We start from the raw sequence: 15,367 nt of genomic DNA, 5'->3' as shown, positions 1-15,367 counted from the left end.
TGGACATTCCAAAATACCAGGTTTAGTGGCTTTCAATAAATATATCACTATTATTAAATCTTTAGCTATTTTCAACATTCATTAACGGTTGGTCTTCAACATGATCTGTAACCACTTAAACACTATTACACTTTATGGCCATATTTCACTTACATTATTTACTTTGTTGACCACAGCCCCATGGTCTCTTTACTATCCTTTTTCCTCTCTACACCAAATCTCTTCACTTAAAATAGTGAACGCCGAATAATGTTCGCCTATTATGCACTCTAGGGTTCCTGTGGTTAATCCTTTGCTGTCCTCAGAACACCTGTTTTTGTCATTAATAATTAGAAATGGGTAACATTGGTCCTTGGAACATGAATATTAAATTTGTTGCATCAGTGTGGTTAATGTATTTGTTATGAAATTACTTATTGAACGGCCACGCAAATGAATACAATTGGGTTTGCCTGCACCCATGGCCATATTTAGTATTTAAAACAAAATGCCAGACACCAAAAGGTTAAAAAGTTAAACTGTTCTACTAAAATAGAAATTGAAGAAGAACCCAAATCTTGCTCAACAGTATTAAAGGAAAAAACATTTTAATTATATTAATTGGACCTGTTTGTATGGAAATAAGTTGTACTACTGCTGTGCAATATGTGAATATGTGAATAATATACTATGAATATAAAACACAAAATACTGAGGTATATTTAGAAGATATGGCATGGGCATGCCATATGTTCTAAATTTAAGTTTCAAATGTTTCAAATCAGCCTCATGGCGGGGCTATAACAGGCCGATTCGTGTTTTTACCTATAACTGCACTGATCTGTGTAAAACTTTGTATGCTCACTCCCTAGAGGCTAAGCAAAAACCTTTGCCCTGCATTTTTCACATTTGCCTTTTATAGCGCCACCAGGAGGCCGACTTATGTAAAACATTTTTTAATATTACTCCTTCAGATTTTATCCAAATGTTATGCAAATCAATACACATGATCTCTATAGTCATGTGATCAAGGCAAATCTGTTTGATTTTTCATATTCCACCATGATTGGCTAAGATAGACATCTAAAGTTCGCAGGAGTGGCCCATTTTGAACAAGATGCTGCAAATCATGAACGCAGTGTCAGTTTGTGGTGAAACTTTGCACATATATCCGCATTATATTGAGGAACACTTGCCCTATTATAGTGCCACCAGGAGGCAGATTTTTGCAAAACATATTTTTTTTATATTACTCCTACAAATGTTGTCCAAACATCACGCAAATCGGTACACATTATCTCTATAGTCAAGTGTTCAAGACTGATCCACTAATTGTTCCTATTCCATCCTGATTGGCGAATTCTGAACATTGATGGCCCACAATAACCGACCTGACCTGGCGGAGACCTGTGCTCCGAGGTGCACTTTTTCTAGTTTGAAATATTTTCTTTCATATCAGGTAATGATCATCAGACTCATAGCAATAACCCAATAAACCTCCACCCTGTCAGTTTGAATGAATCTAGAATGTATGTGCAGGAAGAATGTATGTGCAGGATGTTTGCATACAGATGTGAGGGCACTTAATTTAATTGACAAAGTTTTTTGAATGATCTTATTTTGAAAGATCCTCTCTCCCACACTTATGCCAGTGTTCCCCCTGACCCCCTCCCCTCTGCCAAAGTTGGCACCCTTGCCTAAGGTCCCTACCCCTGATTTAGTTATCACACTAATTTAGTTTTTTTTTTTTTTAGTTATCACACATTGAATACTGTTTTACAAACTGGTTTTGCACAGGCGTGACGATTCTAAAACCCATTGAACAGCTCTACAAAAGTGCGCTCAAGGTGTTTGACAGGAAGCCTCACTCTTATCATCATTGTAACATACTCAGGAGGCTCAATTTTTTTTGCTTCGACAATTTCAAAAAGTTCAAACAGGTTGGGGTCATATACAAGACCTTACATGGTCTGTGCCCGCCCCCCCTAAGGGAATTCATTAAAAGGAAGCCTGAAAGAGGAATCAGTACCAGAGCAACCACTCGAGGAGATTGTGAACTGCCGCACCGGCAAACAACCTTCGGTCAAAATGTCCTCTCAGTACAGGGTTGTGTAGCATGGAATGGCCTTCCTCTACATATAAGGGATTGTGCTACATTTCCATCTTTTAAATTCAATGTGAAAAGATGGTTGCTTGAAAACCAAAGCTGCAACCATTTGTGATCATATTTTAGGTTTATTTTTAGGCTATGTAATGTTATGTAAATGTATTTCACCGTTTGTCTGTTTTCTGATGTTATGTTTTTCTGATTTTATGTTTTGTGTGAGGACTGCGGATGAAAATTAGCATCTTTGCTAAATCCGGTGTATTTACGTTCATGTGACGTTCATTAATATACTCTGTCCTGTCTAAATAAACAAATAAAGTAAAGTAAGTAAAGTTCCATTTGTTCACTGTCAGAGTTAAATTAACAACCACAATGTTTCTGTACAGCATTTGTGAGTTTATACTGGAGTGGATGTTATTTGTCTGGTAAAAGGTGTATATGAAATGGAATGGAATTTTATATTGACACATTGATTCATACCTGATTTTATGATGTGTTGTTTGCAAGATATTGATGGTGTGGTACTGTGTGTGTTGATTTATGAGGCAAAAATATAAAAAGAAAGAAAGAAAAATATTGTCCTGGCAATTACTGAAAGATAGTCGATGTTTTCAATCTGACCAGATTTGTCAGATTCCGTTCCAATTGGCTATGACTGCCTTCCAAAATGTGAGGTCCCTGGGTAGGCATTAGGCCTATGATGAGGAGTGCACTTTTCTAGTCTTTCTTTCTTTTTTCACACACACACACACACACACACACACACACACACACACACACACACACACACACACACACACACACACACACACACACACACACACACACACACACACACACACACACACAATATACTGGAATCCCGATATACACCATAAAATCATCAGTGCTAATTTAATTCAGAGAGTAAATAAATGGAACCAATTGGACCGGTAAGGGTCCATTTGGTTCCATGTGTACACTCTTTGAGTTACAGAACTGTAAGGGTCAATTTGGGCCGACCATAGACCCCGAACCTGACGTTGAGAACCACTACTTTATATTGAGGCCTTATTGCCATATATGGACCCAAAAACACAAGTCTCAACTGTCTTATGAAGCGTGGACTGGAGGCTATAAGATGTATGCTACAGTATGGTTCGTAATTTACCATTTCTAGATTCTCTACTGAGACGTAGCATACAAATTATATAAGCTAATGTGTTCTCTTCAGCGTCATGCCTACAGAAAAGAGAGTCCAAGTAGCGCAAATACAGCCGCTCGCGGTCAAGGCCGAAGACGATAAACGCAACAAGGCTGTTTATTGTCCTTGTCCTAGCCTTGAACCCGACCTTGAACCCGGGTTCAAGGCCGATGAACAGGGCAAATCCAATGCCAATAAACAGGGCAAGTCTAATGCCAATAAAAAGGACATGCCCAAGGCCGAGTCCAATGTCCAGCTTGAGTCAGAGTACCTTTCTGGTTCTGAGACCGAGTCTGATGACTCCGAATCAGATGGCCAGTACAAAGCCAAGCACGATAACCAAGACCAGTCCGAGTCTGATGACCAGGATGAGTCCACGTCAGATGACTATGATGAGTCTGAAGCTGATGACCGAGACGAATCGGAGGCCTTGGATTTTTCCAGTTTTTCGGCCTTGAACAGGACAAGACCTAGTCCACTGAATGGGATACGGGAGAGTCCAATTAATTGTTCTGAGTCCGAGTCCGATGATGAGTCAGAATCCAGTGACCGGTACGAGGCAGAGGCCGATAACCGGGATGAGTCTGAGGCCTTGGATTTGTCCTGTTTTTCAGCCTTCAACAGGACGAAGCCAACAAATGGGACTAGTCCGAGCCCACTGACCGGGACGAGTCAGAGTTCGATGACCAGGCCAAGTCTGAGTCCGAGTATGAGTCTGATGAACAGTACAAGGCTGAGGCCGATTACTGGTACGAAGCCAATGACAGGTACGAGGCAGAGTCCAATGGCCGGGACGATGTTGAGTCCGGACACGAGGCATTGTCAGATGGCCGGTATGAGGCTGAGTCCATTGACCAGTACGAGGCAGAGTCCTTTGACCGGTACAAGGCAGAGTCCTTTGACCGGTACGAGGCAGAGTCCTTTGACCGGTACGAGGCCGAGTCCTTTGACCGGTACGAGGCCGAGTCCTTTGATAGGGACGAGGCAGAGTCCTTTGACCGGGATGAGGCTGGGTCCTTTGACCGGGATGAGGCAGAGTCTGCAGAGTCTGAAGAGTCCGATGAATGGGAACAGTCTGAGGGTCATGTCTGGGACGAGGCAGAGTCCGATGTCTGGGACAGGTCCAATGAACGAGACAAGGCAGAGTCCTATGATAGGGAGGAGTCCGATGCATGGGAGCAGTCTGAGGGTCATGACCGGGCCAAGGCAGAGTCTGATGACTGGGACAAGTCTGATGACTGGGACGAGGCAGAGTCCAATGTCAGGGACAAGTCCATTGAACGGGATGAGGCAGAGTCTGATGTCCGGGACCGGGATGAGGCTCATGAACGGGGCGAGGTCAATGAACAACACAAAGCAAAGTCCGATAACAATGACAAGGAGTACGATGACCGTTACGAGGCCGAATTCGAATGGGATGAGTCTGAGGCTTATGACCGGGACAAGGCCGATGAACGACACAAGGCAGGGTCCGATGACCGGGACGAGTGCAAGGCCGATAATTGGGGCAAGGCCGAGTCAGATGACCGGGACGATGCCAACGCATCTGGTCGAGGCCGATAAACGGGACAAGGCCAAATCTGATGAACGGGATAAGGATGAGGTCGATAAACTGGACAAAATCAAGGCCAATGAACAGGGCAAGTCCATGGTCAATAAACAGGATAAGCCCAAGGCAGATGACCAGGATAAGTCCATGACTAAAGCAGAGGTGAGAAGAAAAGATGATGCACGGGACACTTCCAAGGCTGATACACAGGACAAGACTGATGACCAGGACGAGCCGGGGTGGCTGTGGCTGAGGGGTTCGAGTGGCCATTTGTAAAACACAAATTTCCCACAGCTAATCCTGGTTTCATGTTGAATTGTCCTTGAGCAAGACACTGAACCCCTACAGTAACTGGTCCCATTGAGGGTGGTACCTTCTAATGATTGTCTCCATTGTCATTTGTGAATGTGTGTATGGTAGAATGAAATGTGGGATTGTAAAGTGCTCTGCATGAAGGCACTATAGAAATGCAGACATTTAGGAGAGCTGAATACCGGCCAATGAATGGAGAAGATGGATCCAATGTGATATGAAGGAACAGGTTTAGCTGACACCAACTCAGGACTCCTGGATTGTCAGGGTTCAATGACAACTTTATTGTCAACAATACCAATCACAAAGTAAAAGGCACGTGAAATTCATTATGCACTGAATCCTACGCAACAGTTCCAGTCTTAAGAAGATAAAAGAGCAAAGAGATAAACATTAGAGTTAAAACCTCAATGTGATAAGTGTAAAAACAAAAAGTGAATGGGGGTAGATTCGGGCTGAGACCTTTCCCACATATGGAGTCATACATATAGATGACTGAAATCATAGGTTGAGATCCACATGGGAGCTACGCCGTTATTAGACCCTGTCTTGTTTTTGTTATATTTGCCAGACCCAGGGGGTCGGCCTACATGAGGCTTTGTCGGTCGGTCTGTCCCCCTTTTCCTACCCAGCCATTCGGATGTCGGCATGACGTCACCTCGACGTCACCTCGAGTATTTAACCACTAGGGGTCTGGCACATCCAGGTCTCCTGGTCTAGTTACTCATCACTGTGGAGACGGTGGTTTGATTCCTCCTTGAGGCCTCTGGCTTGATTGAGATTGTGTTCTTTGTTGCTTGTTGCTGCACTAGCTTCCTATTTGATTGGTTCATGAATCATAACGTTCTTCTGCACTTGTGACGCTCTGCTGGTGAAACTCCTCTCTGTCAGGTGAAATGAAGCAGCTGTGGACTAGTGTAACTACAGCAATGAGTCTGAGAAGAACTATCACTTTCATTCTGATAAACTGGAGTTCCTGGCTCTAAAGTGGGCTGCCCTGGCTATGAGTTGGGGTTCTCCCCCCAATGAGGCTCATTTGCATAGAAATTGAATTTGGCGCAATTCACCCTTTGCAGTTGTTGTGAGAAGCAGATGTTTCTTATTTGTGTAAGTTTAGGCCACAAAATACTTTTGTGAATCATCCCTGCATGTGCAAGGGCTGAGGAGAGTGAGAGAATGGATAGGGAAAATGAGGAAAGAGAAACAGCCGATCTATAAGGTTACAAACGCATGCGTTGTGACCTTGTAGATCTGCTATTTTTGCTGAACGTTAGCCCCAGAGTAGGGATGGTACAAGTGGTTAAACACTTTCATCCTGGCATTCCTATTTTGGCCATGTCTTTATAGGTGAATATTCACTGCATTCAATCAAAACTAGTGAAAATAGCATATCTACAAGTTCACAGTAGCTTGCTTTTACTGTAAACCGGCTATTTTTGCTATTTGTTGTACTTCGTTGTAAAAAAATAAATAAGTTGTGCGCACCTTTGGAGCATATCCATGCCACACTCAGGGCTGCCAACCCTCCTGGATCCTGCAGGAGTCTCTAGGATTTCTCCTGGATTTGGTATCAAACTCCCAAAATGTACCAGAACACAGGATATTACATCTATGTTGAAACAGACTTTCACAGACTTTCACTTTTAAGTAATGAGGTGATCGAGGGTACAGTTCATTAACTATCAAATGATGGTAACATTGTGCCTCTAAGAGAAACTCCAAGGGGTTTGAACTTCAGTGATTTTTTATATTAACCTCTAAAAATACATTCTAGAGCGTTGGACTGTGCAACATGTTGACTAAATACTTGACTAATTACCCCAAACCACACACCCCAAAATCTCCTGGATTCTGACAGTCCAATGTTGGCAACAGACAAATGTTTATGTTGCTGCAACCCGCTTGGATTTGCAGTAACATAGATTTCATTCAGCACTGCTTTGTTGCAGTGTGCGATTAAAGATTGAATCGCGAGGTTAAGTCTCATAGCCCGAGGGGACGGGCTGGTCGGCTGAACCTGAAAAGTCAGTTAATGACCCTCCACCCCACACCGCCCCATCACTGGGATTGGCTGAGAAGCACCATTGTTTCACTTGGACATGTGGTTCCACTGTCCTAGAACACCTTCTAGGCGACTAGAAGGTGGTCCATTTGCAGATTGTTTAATTAGCTGCTACTGCAGTTTAATGACTTTAATAGCTAACCTAGAAGCTCTCAGCGCATCCTGCTGTGAGCCATTTACCATTTTCAAAACATCTTAAGAAATTGAACAATTTGGAAAGTTTTTGAACCATTTTAACAACCCAAATGTTGTATGGGGGTCCCTGTCAGCAACTGTCAGCACAGAAAGAATGGAAATACTCTAATAAAGTTACGTATTAACCCCAAAAAGTGTGGTATAAAAATAGACAACTGTGTTGGTTGGAAAACAGTGCTGTGCCCTGCGCTGCTTTTTGCGCCAGGTGGAAGATAGGGCTCTTTCTGTTACCTGTGCCCCTCTGTTCAACCTTGTTGCTGTGGCTGCTATGACACCTGATGATCTCCAATGATCAATATCTTATCTTTGGTCAAATTGGAAGAATACTGCCACAAACAAAATTCTCCTCTCAATGTGCGTGTGTGTGTGCTATGGTCAGTGGCAGAGCTATTTCTTCACATCATGAAAGACTTATTTCCATGGACTTAAGGTATTTCGCTAAGTGGGCATTTCTAGGGGTGCCTCTTCTTTCACTTCCCTCCACTGTTGACACACCATATCATTTGTGAGGTGTCAGCCTCACATGAACCCTGAAACAGCCGATCTACAAGGTTACAAACGCATGCGTTGTGACCTTGTAGATCTGCTATTTTTGCTGAATGTTATCCCCAGAGTAGGGATGGTACAAGTGGTTAAACACTTTCATCCTGGCATTCCTATTTTGGCCATGTCTTTATAGGTGAATATTCACTGCATTCAATCAAAACTAGTGAAAATAGCATATCTACAAGTTCACAGTAGCTTGCTTTTACTGTAAAACGGCTATTTTTGCTATTTGTTATACTTCGTTGTAAAAAATAAAATAAGTTGTGCACACCTTTGGAGCATATCCATGCCACACTCAGGGCTGCCAACCCTCCTGGATCCTGCAGGAGTCTCCAGGATTTGGTATCAAACTCCCAAAATGTACCAGAACACAGGATATTACATCTACTATGTTGAAACAGACTTTCACAGACTTTCACTTTTAAGTAATGAGGTGATCGAGGGTACAGTTCATTAACTATCAAATGATGGTAACATTGTGCCTCTAAGATAAACTCCAAGGGGTTTGAACTTCAGTGATTTTTTATATTAACCTCTAAAAATACATTCTAGAGCGTTGGACTGTGCAACATGTTGACTAAATACTTGACTAATTACCCCAAACCACCCACCCCAAAATCTCCTGGATTCTGACAGTCCAATGTTGGCAACAGACAAATGTTTATGTTGCTACAACCCGCTTGGATTTGCAGTAACATAGATTTCATTCAGCACTGCTTTGTTGCAGTGTGCGATTAAAGATTGAATCGCGAGGTTAAGTCTCATAGCCCGAGGGGACGGGCTGGTCGGCTGAACCTGAGAAGTCAGTTAATGACCCTCCACCCCACACCGCCCCATCACTGGGATTGGCTGAGAAGCACCATTGTTTCACTTGGACATGTGGTTCCACTGTCCTAGAACACCTTCTAGGCGACTAGAAGGTGGTCCATTTGCAGATTGTTTAATTAGCTGCTACTGCAGTTTAATGACTTTAATAGCTAACCTAGAAGCTCTCAGCGCATCCTGCTGTGAGCCATTTACCATTTTCAAAACATCTTAAGAAATTGAACAATTTGGAAAGTTTTTGAACCATTTTAACAACCCAAATGTTGTATGGGGGTCCCTGTCAGCAACTGTCAGCACAGAAAGAATGGAAATACTCTAATAAAGTTACGTATTAACCCCAAAAAGTGTGGTATAAAAATAGACAACTGTGTTGGTTGGAAAACAGTGCTGTGCCCTGCGCTGCTTTTTGCGCCAGGTGGAAGATAGGGCTCTTTCTGTTACCTGTGCCCCTCTGTTCAACCTTGTTGCTGTGGCTGCTATGACACCTGATGATCTCCAATGATCAATATCTTATCTTTGGTCAAATTGGAAGAATACTGCCACAAACAAAATTCTCCTCTCAATGTGCGTGTGTGTGTGCTGCGGTCAGTGGCAGAGCTATTTCTTCACATCATGAAAGACTTATTTCCATGGACTTAAGGTATTTCGCTAAGTGGGCATTTCTAGGGGTGCCTCTTCTTTCACTTCCCTCCACTGTTGACACACCATATCATTTGTGAGGTGTCAGCCTCACATGAACCCTGATCCTGCATTCCCCTCAGACCTGCACATTGGACGGATGATGGTCACTGGCTTTTAGGAGTTCAGGTAAGCTTCAATATAGGTCTGCAATAGTTAATCAACAGTTAATATTCAATCGAACAAATTGATTTAATTGATTATTTTATAAATTGATTATCTATAAAATAATAAAATAAATAATCTGTCCCCATTTTGGGAGCATGTCATTATAGGCTGAATGCTTAAAAAAAAAGTCAACAAAAAAGATTCTTCTCGGTTATTTGAAAAAAGTAACAATCAATGCAACAATCGCTTAGAAAATAATCGATCGTGGCAGCCTTACTTAAAAATTTGAATTTCTTTGGTGCAGAAGGATTTCCATATGGTGCTCTGAAAAGCATCCTGGAATCAATCTACTATTCCTGGGGACTTTTCTGTATTATGTGTTGCAAGGTTGATCTTGAAGGACATAGATGACAGATTTGTACATTGCATACAGTTCATTGTAAGAGGCAGAGGCTTCAGTGGGGAAAACAATCACAGGATGATTGAATTAACTGAAATGCACACCACAGAGAGACTAATATTTTCTCAGACATTATGTAACAATAAAGCAGATGAATATTGTTCAAGGTGGATTAATGAGGCAACCTCAGTAAGTATTACATCATGTGTGTCTGAAGATTAAGAAACATCTCCAAGTTAAACTGTTGTGACAACAACTGCAACTATCGATTATTTTCTTAACGATAATTCAATCGATATTACCTTTTTGATGAATCGAATAATCGACAAGTGTGTTCTTTTTTCATATATCAACAAATCAATTAACCACTTAAGCAAAATTGTATACTTGTGCTTCATAATAGCAGATGCTATTTTCACTATTTCTGTGCCCAAAAATGTATTGATTATTAATTGAAAATGTTATTGAATTATCATATAATCAATTAAATCGATTAGTTCAATTAACTGTTGCACCCCTAGTGTCAACACAGCTGTTTGTAGTTGTGATTGTGGAGAAAACAAGCATGTATTTTCATAATGAACTATGGACAGATCTCAGTTTGTACTAAGAGTGGCCAGTTTCCAAAGCAACCGACACTGGAGCGACCCGCCAGCGCCATGGAAGTCCATGTACACTGGTCACAGTTATAAAGCACGTTAACTTGTTTTATTCTACAGTGGAGAAGAACACGTCTGTTTATTTTAAATATGTTCTTGATTTCTCGCTTCAGATCAGTTGTATTCAGAAGCAGTCACATCATCTAGCCTTGTATCAGACTCAACCTGTATAATAATCTGTAATATACAGTAGTACATGCACATTCTTATTCCACATGAAGCACAACATTTGTTTACATCTTGTTATTCTTCTGCTTTCTTTGATATTTCAGTCTCAGGTGAGAACAACATGGGACAAGTCTGGCTTTAAAGGAAACTTAAGACATATGGAGTATACAAAGAATCAATCTAGAGTTACAGATCAAATAAAAGGTTACATGTGACCTGAGTGTTTTACTGTTTTCCTCTTTAGATCATCAATTGCTGAACAGTGTTGTGACCAACCAGTGTCCACAGCAGAATTACTCCACCAAACTTTCCTGACCGTTCACCCTGAAGACAGCAATGATGCAACAGACCGGAAGTTGGCATTGTTTCCCCTTCTTATTTCTGTTGTGCACGCTTCATCTAAGTCCCATACTGGCTTACATCCTGAAAAACTGCACTGTTGTTTACTCCGAAAATGCCACTGCTGGTGTTTCAGTGGATTGTGAACATCGTCAACTCGTTATCATACCAGACGACATCCCCAGAGATGTTACATCATTAACACTCCAGCATAATGACATTCAATATATACACAGGGCTGATTTTTACAATCTGTCAATTCTTGTAGATTTGGAACTGAGTTATAATAAAATATGTAAAGTAGATGAGGGGGCTTTTATCGATTCGATGGAACTTAAGGTGCTCAGTATGTACCACAACAAACTAACAACACTGTCAGATGAAATGTTTCATGGACTGTCTAACCTGTTGATACTGCGCTTGGATTATAACGAAATCCAATTCATCAACCCTGCTGCCTTCCAGTTACTCCCCAGCTTACAGACACTAAATCTAAATTTCAACTATATACATCAAATTACAGATATCATCACCATCTTACAACTGCCACGCTTGCAGGTGCTGAACATCTCAATTCATGAGTTGACTTTTCAGTCAAAAGATCTACCCTTAAACATGTCCTCTGAGCTCAGGGAGTTGAGAGTTGATTCAAAGTCGATAAAAAAGTTTAGCATCACCACAGCTGTATTTCCATATCTTGAGACAGTCGACCTGATGACCTGTTGTAATTTGTCTGGATGGGAATGGGACATACCTGACAAGTATTTTCTCAGGAATATAACTAAGGCATATTTTTCGGATCCTTTGCTGTCTTTTAACAACATCATAAAGTCTCTACAGAGCCTTGATTCACTAGAGTACCTAGAGCTGTGCAACATGGAGAAGAGGATAAACAGAGGTCTCTTAAATATTGCCTGCAAAATACCCACACTGAGGGCACTCAACCTACAGACTAATAACATTGCAAATTTAAGTGAAACACTGTCACCTTGTACTCAGCTAAGCAACCTGGATCTATCCCTTAATTACCTGACTGAACTGTCTAAGGATTCAATCAAACAAATGAAGCAACTGAGTCACCTGAACCTCGCCAGCAACCAGCTTTCCAAAGTGCCAGACGATGTTAAGAATCTCTCAATGCTTCAGTATCTAAACCTGAATGACAATCATATTAATGATTTAAGCTGCTTAGACTTCTTCAATTTAACAAGACTCACACACCTTCTACTAGATAACAACCGCATCTCTGAACTGAAAGAGTGTGTTTTTCAAGATCTCAACGAGTTAAAGGTTCTAACTATGAATGACAATCTCATGTGGATGTTTGACAATATGTTCAGTATTGGTCTACATAAACTAGAAGTCTTGAATTTAAATCGGAATCCCGTTGCATTTGTCGGACAGGGGGATTTTAACAGTCTGAAATCGCTCAAACATTTAAGTGTTGAATCAGACAAAGTGTCAGGGTTTGATGGCACCGCTTTTGAAGGACTGGATGAACTTGAAACTCTTAGTCTCATTTTTAATGTCGTTGAAATCAAAATGACATCTTCACTTCCCCTTGAGTTACCTTTACTGAAGAGCCTGAAGAGCCTTAAAATACAAAGCAATTTTCAAATTGTTAGTCCTTACAGCACATTTAAAAATACACCACAGCTCGAGGCTCTCGATCTCTCCAAATATAAACTGACGTCCCTGGACTTCCTAGCACAAGCCAACCTGACTCGAGTCTCTTGGCTGGACCTGAGCGAGAACGAGTTGACGGTGATCAATGTCTCTGCGTTCCGTTTCCTCCCTGCTCTCAAGTATGTTAACATGGCTGACAACCCTTTCGCTTGTGACTGTTCTAATTCTGACTTTTTCGAGTGGGTGCTGAACAACAACCAAACGACGATAGTTGCCGCTCACCGCTACACTTGTGCCTATCCTCTGGCTAAAATGGGAACAAGGTTTCTGGACTTTGACTATCATTCCTGTTGGATGGATGCTAGCTTCATCTGCTATGTTGCCTCCACTTGTGCGATTGTGCTAACTCTGCTCACATCCTTTACCTACCACTTCCTGAGGTTGCATCTACTCTATGCCTACTACCTCTTCCTGGCCTACCTTTATGATGCTAAGGAAAGAAAGAGGGGGGCTCCTCAGCACTACGATGCCTTCATCTCCTACAACGTTCACGATGAGCTCTGGGTTTACAGAGAAATGCTTCCAGTGCTGGAGGGAGAGCAGGGCTGGAGACTCTGTCTACACCACCGAGACTTCCAACCAGGTATAAACCTCTGTCTGTCTCTCGCACTCTGTTATCTAAATCTTTCTCCTACTCCCTTTCTGTCACCAACACTTGTAAACGGAGACCTCTCTCTGGTCTTTAGTATCATTATGACAGGCAGTGGTGGAAAATAACTAAAGTGCATTTACCCAAATAATGAATAATGAGTACTTTTACTTTTGGTATTTTGATCCCTCCCATCCCAAGCCCAATACTTTTATACTTTTACTCAAGTCAACTTTTACTTGTAACAGTATTTCTACATTGTGGACAATATTTGATTACTGTCTGTCAGTCTGTCTGTCTGTCTGTCTGTCTGTCTGTTATAAGATGTTAAATAGTTTCTGGCTGATTTCCAGGTAAACCCATCATAGAGAACATTACAGAGGCCATCTATGGCAGCAGAAAGACCATCTGTGTGATCAGCCATCATTACCTGGAGAGTGAATGGTGCTCCAGAGAGATCCAGATGGCCAGGTGGGGGCGCTATTTCTCTGACATTTCACTGCACAATCTTGAGTGTTATTTATTTATTTATTTACAGATTCACTAAGTCAGTGGTTATCAAACATTTTGATCCCCAAATGTATACAGTATATTTGCCATCGACCCCCATTTGAAAATATTTGTTCCAGGGACCTTTGTGTTAAATGTTTTCAAAATTATTCAGAATTATTCAAAAATTCTCAAGCTATTTTGAAAATTGCAGATCACAATGCTGCACATTGCCATGCGTTGTGAGTTTGTAGTTCGGGTTAAAGTGGAATCCCCTCAAGGACTCATGGGGGTCCCCAGACCCCACTTTGAGAAACACTGCACTACAGCAGCAGCTAATTAAATAATCTGCCAACCGGACCACCTTCTAGTCACCTTTATGTGAGGCAGAGCTTAAAATATGCTGTTAATTGGTGGAATGTACTAAACATGGATCCATGTTGAGTAGGCCTACATTAAGAAATGTCCCATCATTTCTATATTCCAATGCTGTGATGGATTGATATAAAGAAATATTTCTAATTTGTACTTTTGAATACTTTTAAAATCATTTTTTTTTAAAGCAAGTATACTCCAGTACTTTAAATCAAGTACAAACTTGACTGAGCAACTTTCACTTGTAGCTGAGTAATATTTGACCAGGAGTGTATATCTACACTTTAACTCAAGTACTGTGGTTGAGTACTTTGTCCACCGCTGCCCTGTTGGTTACAGTAAAGTGTCTCTCCTCTCCATGTGTGCAGCTACCGTCTGTTTGATGAGAAGAAGGACGTGTTGATCCTGGTGTTTCTGGAGGACATTCCAGCCCAGCAGTTGTCTCCCTACTATCACATGAGGAAGCTGGTGAAGAGACACACCTACCTGAGCTGGCCCCAGGCTGGACAGCACCCTGGACTGTTCTGGCAGAACATACGCAGAGCTCTGGAGACATCCATGCAATGCGAGGGTGCGGAGTAGCAGATGCCACTGAACTCGGTACTCCTGGATTGCTGCCCACCACTCCTTCCTCTCCAGCAGTGGTTCTCAACCTGTGGGTCGGGACCCCCAGGGGGGTCCCCACATGATTTTGGGGGATTACCAAAAGTAATCAACAAACGATACTATAAAAACTGGTCAAACATTGGCCAAATTGTCAAATAATAAAAGAAAGAGGCGAACATTTTTAAAATGTTCACAATATTTATCTGTGGAACCGAGTCAAACTAAATGTAATGCCTCAACTCCTACAATTCCAAGTGCTTGTCAGGGTGCGGGGGCCCCAGTTCAAATATGATTATTATGATTAATTTGGGGGGTCGCGGCCTCAAAAGGTTGAGAACCACTCAACCACTGTCTTGTTGACCGTGTCCATGACCAGCGGAACCCACGGGAGACACCAGACATTGATCTGTGTTTGAATTAATAATCTATTGCAGTGGTTCTCAAACTCTTTCATGTCAAGGGCCCCCAAATTGATATGTATCTGGCCATGCTTGTAGGTCTGCTATTTTCAA

At 41.8% G+C, this 15,367-nt stretch overlaps 1 protein-coding gene across 1 annotated transcript; it reads left to right on the top strand.

Moving 5' to 3' along the window:
• Positions 1-4,917: 4,917 nt before the first annotated feature.
• LOC308088003 (toll-like receptor 13) lies at positions 4,918-14,831 on the top strand (the record flags this gene model as incomplete). The annotated part of the gene is made up of 4 exons (XM_080432304.1): positions 4,918-5,074; positions 12,819-13,379; positions 13,739-13,856; positions 14,618-14,831. The coding sequence occupies 4 exons, from the start codon at positions 4,918-4,920 to the stop codon at positions 14,829-14,831; spliced, it is 1,050 nt and encodes a 349-aa protein (XP_080288430.1).
• Positions 14,832-15,367: the final 536 nt, after the last annotated feature.

This window comes from Gymnoscopelus braueri (genome assembly GCF_963280865.1).
Source record: "Gymnoscopelus braueri genome assembly, chromosome: 1".
Taxonomy (NCBI): Eukaryota; Metazoa; Chordata; class Actinopteri; order Myctophiformes; family Myctophidae; genus Gymnoscopelus; species Gymnoscopelus braueri.
This window is presented reverse-complemented; position numbering and strand designations above follow the sequence as displayed.